The sequence below is a fragment of the Tupaia chinensis genome, unplaced genomic scaffold, assembly GCF_000334495.1.
Source record: "Tupaia chinensis unplaced genomic scaffold, TupChi_1.0 Scaffold000052_1, whole genome shotgun sequence".
Taxonomy (NCBI): Eukaryota; Metazoa; Chordata; class Mammalia; order Scandentia; family Tupaiidae; genus Tupaia; species Tupaia belangeri.
This window is the reverse complement of record NW_006159510.1, coordinates 5,844,199-5,852,426: the sequence shown is the minus strand read 5'-3', so window position 1 is coordinate 5,852,426 and position 8,228 is coordinate 5,844,199. Positions and strand designations below refer to the sequence as shown.

General features: G+C 57.1%; 1 protein-coding gene across 1 annotated transcript in view; it reads left to right on the top strand.

Moving 5' to 3' along the window:
* PDGFA (platelet derived growth factor subunit A) overlaps positions 1-8,228 on the top strand; it is a gene marked incomplete at its 5' end in the record, with an annotated part of 61,782 nt that overhangs the window by 4,720 nt on the left and 48,834 nt on the right. The window contains 2 exon segments of the mRNA XM_027775442.1: positions 827-931; positions 3,067-3,254. Coding sequence (XP_027631243.1) covers positions 827-931; positions 3,067-3,254 — 293 coding nt within the window.

Below are 8,228 nucleotides of genomic sequence, written 5' to 3'. Positions count from 1 at the left end.
TGGCTGGGAGACCTTGGCCCCTCTCCGCACCTTGCTGCCCTCACTGCATACATGGTTGGCAGAAGCTCAAGCTTTGACTACCTTTCTTCCTGTAGCTCGTCTCCCTTCGCTCAGGCCAGCAGCCGCTCCTCCCTTGCAGTGTGCCCCATGAGAGACCACACTTCCCCTCTCACTTGTTCTCATGGCCTCTTACCCTGGGAGTAGACTTATTTCAGGAACAAGTGGGGTCTGGCTTGCAGCCCAGTCTGGTGTTTCTTCTGATGCCCCTCAAAGATTAAGACTCTCTGCTAGGGATTGGTTGAGGGAGGAAGAGGAGATGTACACACCCCGGTGGAAACCTCAGGAGCCCCTACTTGTCCTTCACTTCTGTGCAGTGTGGGGTAGCCCTGTGCCCTCTCTGCCCCCGCTGTCCCCAGGAGAGGCCTAATTTGTTGTTCTTGCAGGGGTGGGGAGGGGGCAGCTACCAGGGCCTTCCTGACCCGGTTCAGCCTCACTTGGCCCCATTGGAGGCACCGTTGGGAAGTCTTTTCTGTCAATTAAGCCCTTTCCCTGAAGGGTCCTCAGCTTTGCCACCGGGTCTAGCAATGGTCATTACATCTTAGGACATCTTTGGCAGTTGTGTGTCATCTACTGCAAATCCAAAAAGCCTCATGTGGGAAGGAGGGTCTCCCAGGGGACCTGCCTGTCTTGGGGAGGGAGGGTTGGGCTGAACTGCCTTGTTTTTTGTTCCCCGGTGGCCCTGAAAGCTGACGTGTAGGAAGTGCTGGACAGCCCCTTGGGGTGAGGTGGGAGTGAGCTGGCCGCCATTTTCTCTTCTTACCTATAGGGGCCGAGGATGCTTTGGAAACTAGCCTGAGAGCCCACGGGGTCCGTGCCACCAAGCATGCACCCGAGAAACGGCCTGTGCCTATTCGCAGGAAAAGAAGCATTGGTAAGTCCGGGAGCCTGCCTCCGTGGGGCAGAGTGGGCCGGGCCTCGGGAGGGGCAGGTCGGGTGGGGAAGAGCTGGCCTGGCTCTCCCCTGACTCTGTGGCTTCAGGCCAGCCACTGGGTCCTTCATAAAACAAAGGCCCTGCCCGCTGCAGCTCAGCCTCCCTCCTTCCTCCACTTGGCGGGTGTCTCCTGCCCCAGCCCGCCTGCCCCTCACTGCAGTCCTTGTCTGGGCCAAGAGAGTTTCCAGGAGAGAAGAACCATCATAAATTCCTTAAGTGCTCGATCTTGTTGGGGCTTGTCTTCGAGGAGGCCTCGTACTCAATTTCCAATTCAGCATTAGCTCCCGGTGACAAGCTGCTACGACTGCGAGCTGGGAGCAGTCCTGTGCTGTGTCCTGTAGGCTGCTCTCTGTTGCTCCTCCTCTCGGACCCTTCCTGCAGCCCCCTTCCCACTCTCACCTGGCTCTAGGGCTCTACCTGGGCATCAGTTTGAGGGATTGTTTGGCTCCCGTCACCTCACACAGAATATCCCCTGTCCGTCTGTCTGAACCCTAGCTGCTGCTTATAGCTCTGGGACCCTGGACAAGGGAATCTCCCTCTCTGAGCTTTAGTTTCCTCCAAAAAGATGATTTTTCCTCCCAGTCTTTTACTGTTGAGTGTGGCATAGGGTAAATAAATCCTGGTTGATACAAGCAGGCCCTTCTGTCTCTGAAATGTTTACTGTGATGACTGTGCATTCTGTTGATAAATCCTTCAGACTCATCTTAGGCCAGGGCTCCTCAGCCAGGGTGGCTGAATTCTCTCCGAAGTACAGACAGGAACAAGAGTTATCTGTGAGCAGGCGAAGGGCCTTGCCCTGACTCCACCCTCTGGCCCTACCTGGCCCTGTTCCCTAGCCTCTCCTACCCACAGGGCACATCTGGGTGCTGGGTAGAGTCCCTTTGTCTCAGAGAGGCCTGGGGCTGCCAGACCTGAGTATCTAGAGCTAGTGAGGATTCCGGGGGTGCTTCCTTATGCTCTCAGAGGGGCCAGAAGGCTGCATATCCAGACACCTGTTGTGTGTTCAGGGCCCGTGGGAGGTGGTCTTACCCTGGGGGCAGACGAGGAACCAGGTGGGGCTGACCCTTTTCTCTGGGACTCAGTGGTCTCTTCACTGGGTTCATGCTCTCTATCTTGTATTGTCCAAAGAAGTCAAGAGAGGGAAGGCCCCATTCTTTTTGGACTCACTGAGTTGGCTAACTTGGTATGTGTGGCCTGCCGGATGTGCCTGTTGGCCTTGTGCCTCAGGGTGGCTCTGGGCTGGGCTGGGCCTCGGCCTTTCGTTGCAGGCTGACCCTCCTTCCCTCTCTGGGCCTTGTGTCTAGGGTGCCTCACAGGGTTGCCGGGGGCATCAGGGAGCATCTGTGGGTGGCCCCCAGAGACTTCTTGGCCCCTCAGCCTGCTGGCCGGGCTCCTCAGGCACATGTCTGGGCAGTGGGGCCTCCTGTTGGCCAAGCCCCATGGCTGGATGGTGCCAGGCATCCATTACATAATGACCAGCTGGGCCTGGGGACCAGCGTGGCCTAGTAAGGTTGTATTGGGGGGAAGGTGTGTGCCTGGGATCCAGGGGATTTCTTGGTCTATTGCACATGCCCTGGTGTCCAGACGGAGTTCCTCAGGGCTGTGGTTGGCCTGCACTGTGTGTACTGGGGCAGAAAATAGCTGCATCTCCTTCTCCTTGGGGGCACGAGCTCTCCCAGCAGGCTTGGGTGGCCTCTTGGTGACCTTTGTAAGCAGGTCTCTGGCTCCTGGAGGGCTTGGAGTGTCGGGCTATTTGTGGGTCCCCCATCCTTTCCCAGTCCCCCGGCCTATGTAGGTATGAAAGTCCTCAGCCCTGGTGCATTGTTAGACTTCAGGACCTCTGCACCCTAGGACTAGGCTGGCCTCCAGCTGTCAGGTAGGGGTCCCATCGTGTGTCCTGGTGGCACTGGAGGCAGCAGTAGCTCTTGTGGGGCTGGGCGCCTGGTCTCCTTGAGGCCTAGCAGGAGCTGCTGAGGCCCTGGGCAGACAGTCACCATGTGCTGTGGTGGGTGCACAGCACTGTGCTGGGCTGTGGCATGGTCTCTGCCTTCACCATCATGCCCTTGCCTCTGCAGAGGAAGCCATTCCCGCAGTTTGCAAGACCAGGACGGTCATTTATGAGATACCTCGGAGCCAGGTCGACCCCACGTCTGCCAACTTCCTGATCTGGCCCCCGTGTGTGGAGGTGAAGCGCTGCACAGGCTGCTGCAACACCAGCAGCGTCAAGTGCCAGCCCTCGCGCATCCACCACCGCAGCGTCAAGGTGAGCACCCCTTGCTCTGTGCCCGCAGACCCCTATGGCTGGCACCCCGCTGGGCCACCACAGTCTCTTCTGGACACTGACAAGATGCTTTTGGCCTGACTGGTGGGGTGGCTGAACAGCTGTGCTCCTGCTTGCCTGACAGGTACACCGAGGCCCAGGGAGAAGGAATGCCCAGTGTGAGGGGCTGGAGAAAGGCAGGAGTAGCCTGAGTAAGGGTCTCCACTGTCTGGGTTGGGGTGGGATCTGGCCTGCTTTCCCATTTGCTGCACAGACAGCGTAGGAGGACTATGGAGAAAGGATCTTACAACCTGGGTTGTACGTGACCTACCCTGGCCTTGCCAATGGGTCTTGTCCAATGTCCGACGGCTAGGTTAGAAGCTGACATCTCCCTGCCCCGGAGGGTTCTTGGTGGACAGGGGAGTCCCTGCTGCTTGGCGTTCTATTCAGAACCTGCACTGCCTCAAGTCCCTGGTTTGGGGGAAGGACCCCTGCTGCTGCTCTAAAGCAGCACAGGAGGAAGGTGAGGGTGCTTGGGGTGAACCGCAGGGTCAGACGACTGGCATCACCCCTGGTGCAGGACTCTGACTGTGGGTCCTGGTGAGTTCTTTCTGTGAATCAGGAAGGCAGGGCACGGTCCTGTCCTAGACCACTCTGCTGCTTTCACAATACCATAGGCCGCACAGTTCTGCAGGCGGGACCTGGGACGCCTGTAGTTACAGCACCAGCATTCACTATCTAGTGGGGGCCTGTTTCCTGGTTCACAGCTGGTGCCGTCTCACCTCACTTAGCAAAAGGGGCCATGAGCCCTGGGGGCCTCTTTAGTAAGGGCTTTAGTCCTGTCCATGAGGGATTACGAATGAATCAATTCACAAAAGATCGTAACTCAGTCTTCTCCCAAGACCTCACTGCTACCACCGTCATGTTGGGGGAGACGGTTTTAGCGTGAGTTTGGGGTGGACACAATGTTCATAGAAAGCTGGACCTCCTCCTTCGTAGGGACACTGAGAGGAACTGGCTGCCATGTAGACTTGTGAGCACTTGAGGAGTGGGCTTCCTTAGCTGAGGTCCTAGGGCTGGGGCTGTGCAGCCACCTCCCCTCCTCCAGCTGTCTGTGTTCAGGGAAGTGTGCTCAGAGACTCATGGGACTGTGGCTTAGATTGGCCTCTTTGCTCACCAGGGGCCAGCACACACTGGCCATTTGCTACAAAGCCTCCTCCTAGGAGGGGGCTGGCCGTGCTGACTTCCAGGCCTGGTACTGGGGGATCCAGGAAGTTCCACACTGAAATTGTGTGTGTGAGACTTTTTCTCCCTGCTTGGGCCCATGGGGACAGTTACTCAGCTCCCTCTGGGCAGCAGGTCTGTGACTTTAGGCCTGGTGGCTTTTGGGGCCTGGATTTGTTCTCTGGCCTCATGCCTCATCTGTGCAATGGGTCTGAGGGAGCACTGTGACACTTTGGAGAGAGCGAGCATGCTGGCTTTCCTGTTTGGTGGGGGTTTTTCTGGCTTCTGAATGTTCAATCCTGGTTTAGACATCAGCCCCCTGTTTTCAGAAGGACAAGGTGGGACTAGAAGGGAGGTGGTTCAGGTGTCACCTGGCTTCTCGAGAGATCTTGGGGCTCTTACCTAGTGGTGGGGCAGGCACTCTGAAGGCTCCTCTTCCTGGAATCTGGCTTCTGTTGGGTTAAGGCATGTTGTGGTCTCACATGACCCTGGGGAGGCCTGGTGGGTCTAAGCAGCAGGGCACAGGTGGGCATGGTCCCCCCCAGCCCCCCATCAGGGAGGCCAGGAGTATTGCTTTGAAATTCCCGCTGCTTCTGCCTCAGCCGAGGGTGAACATACCTGAACAGGGGTCACCAGAATTAGGTTTGAGGGTTTCAGTTCTGCCCTGTGTGACTCTAGGCCCTGGAATAGGATATGGAGGAGAGTTTTCAGGGCTTTCATTTGTTGTAGGACTTGGTATGTCAGACTCGAAACTAGGCTTATCTTGACCTCCTGGAGTGCTTTGACTATAGAGTAAGTAAATTCCACATCCTACTGCCCAGGGATCCTGGGGGTGTTTCTCTGGGGAACTCTCCTCTGCCTTCAGGAAAGGGGTGATCCTAATCCAGGATCTTGACCCTGAGCCCAGCACTATCCCTTCTTACTTCCTCCTCTGGGGGCTCCTCCATTGCTAGCCCCTTGTGGGACCCCTGCCCGGCCTCTCCCTTCCCTTGGGCCTCAGTGTCTGCACTGTTGGTATGTTGGGGATGTTGTGAATCCCATGTCTGGGATACTTTCAGACTTGTTCTCGGGTGCTCTAGATAAATGTTGCTATGTGTGGTGTTGGGCAGCGTGGGGCTGTTCTACAGATGTCCGGGACTGGGGGCGCTGCAGGGGTACAGGATGCCGGCATGGTCAGAGAAGGTTCTTAGCCAAGGGCCTGAGCCCCACAGCTCCCACATCTCTGGCTGGGCAGTGGTACCTCCCTGTCCTGGTCTCTGAGTGAACTGGGCTCCGAACAGCATGGTGGTGGGTGGATTGGGGGGTGGGGGCTGTGTGTCTTGCTGGGGACAGCTGTTTCTCTGTTCTCAGAAGGCAGTGGAGCTGGGACCAGGGATTTACTTTGGGCTTTGTCTGTCCTAGTCAGTTCTAGAGGCAACAGACTTTCCTCAGGCTGCAGCAGGACTGAGTCCTACAACTAGAACTAGACCCTGGCCTGGCAGGCCCTTCTGCTTGCCCACCCATCCAAGGATTGGGAGAGAAACATCCGGCCCCAGACACTGGGGGCTCTGGTGGAGGGGACAAAAGGTCAGTGGGAACAGGAGGCCCATTGTGGAGGCTGAGCCAGGAGGCTGGTCTGCTGCATTAGGGACTGGAGGGAGAGGTCAGCATGGCGAGAAGACGATGGGCCTAGGCTCCCAGACTTGGTTCTCAGTGCCTAGTGAGCAGTGCAGGGGTCAGCATGAACATTGCTGGGCTTGGGGAGGCCCTGTCCACCTGGGCTGGGAGTGGTATCTCCCCTGGCTTCCGGGGTTTACAGCCTATCCCTTTAAAGTCAAAAAGCTCTTACTAAAGACAAGGGAACATGGCTGGGAGTGGCCTTCCGTTGCTGCCCAGGCCGGTGAACTATCCAGCATGCGCTCAGCTGAAGGCTGCCCTCCCAGGTGCTGGGTGTGTGGTGCCCTCCCAGGTGCTAGGGTTGGACATCCCCCCATGATTTCCAGGGCAGTGTGGGGCTATTGTGCTGAGGACCCAGAGGATCTGGCCACTCCCACAAGGTGACACTGGGGTTGCCAGTGTGGAGCATCCTGACCTCAGAGGCCTGAGCTGGTCTCTTTTCTTGGGGCATCTAGAGCAGAGGCCAGCCTCATCCTGGGCTCAGCACCCAGCACCCTGCAAAGGCCCTGCTGGGACCACTAGGAGACAGTGACTGTACCTCTGGGGTCAGGGGAGTCGGAACCAGACCCCCCTCACCCCCTGGGCTGGTTCTACTTGACCTGGTCAACTCTCGGTGTTGTGTTCCTGTGTACCGGAATGTTCTCAAGATCCATACTGTGGGAGCTCGGAGGGGGTGAAACTGACAGGGATGGTGGCAGACAAGTCACTTGGATGGAGTGGAGGCCCAAGGGTCTTGTATAGAGTGAGTGTAGAGAGATTGTGACCTGGTGGTGTCTGCCTCTGGCTCTTGACCCATGCAGCCCCACACTGGATGGACCCGCTGTGGGGTTTGGGAAAGGAGCCAGTCTGACCTGACCCCATCTGACCCCTTGCTCCTCTCCTCTGTTTGGACAGTCTTGGGCTACATCTGTTTGGAGGTGCGAGCCTCCCCTGAGCCTTTCAAAAGCCAGTTCGCAGCCCTGCAGCTGTGTTCAGGGTGTCAGCTGTGCCTTGCTAGACCTCAGGTCTCTGCAGAGTATGTGCTCACCTGAGCTGTCTATGAAGGGTGTATAGGTGAGAAGTTCACAGCCGGGGCCCCGTCACTGCAGGGGTCTGGTACCAGCAGTCTTTGGGGAGGAGGTGACCGCCATGGCAATATCAGTCTCGGGCAAAGGCATTTCAGTGTCCCTCCTGTGGTTGGGAGCTCAGGGATTAGGAGGCTGGCATCAGGCTTGGTGGGCAAGCAGGCCCTGTGTTCACCTGGTGCTTGGGAGTTAGGATCACTTCATTCTCAGGTGCTGGGAGGGGTACTCATGAGCTGGGTTGGGTGGGTCCCCCCACCCCTGGCCTGTTGCAGCAGTTTGAAATTTGGCAGTGGGAGGCTCAGGGTGCAGGGTTGCAATGCCTTCTCAGCCAAGGAGGGGTTTTCTTGACTTGGGGAGACCCCCAGGAGGAGCCACGTGCTCAGATCTCTGCCCATGGCTGAGCAAAGCACAGGGACAGGCATCTGCTCTTTGCAGAACCTAGACTTTCTTTCTTTCAGGAAGAGTCCAGGCCCAGTCCAGTGTTGGAAATCAAAGCTTTGTGAGCCTGAGCAAGCTCCTTGCCTTACCCGCGCTGTGTCAGTTAACCCATCTGTACAGTGGACCGCAGTCATCCTCACAGGGTAGCTGTGAGGGGTGTAGTGACGGGTGCATGGGGCTCAGGAGATGGTGGTTTGTTTTTATCATGGATGGTAATATGTCTTGAAGTTCTGGAATGGTCAGACCATAACCTGGGTTGGGGGTGGGGTCCCCTGCAGAGTATGGCTGTCCTAAATTCCCCTGGGGCCTGCTCTGTAAGCATCTCTCTTCTAGAAGGGAAAATAGAATCTCTGGTGATTATCTTGGGGCGAATTTGCCCTGGGGGTGCATTGGTGAACCAGCCCATGATACTGGTGAACTCATTTTGGAGTAATTGGAATGTCTGGTGTGATAAGGTCCAGCCCTCACATTGGAGACAAAGCCCCAGGGAGATGGGGGTGGGGAGAATGGGGGTGGTAGTGGTGGTGGCTTGTGCCCAAGAAGGATCTGGGTATCCCCACATGCGTACCATCTGGAGTCTGAGGCCGAAGCAGCA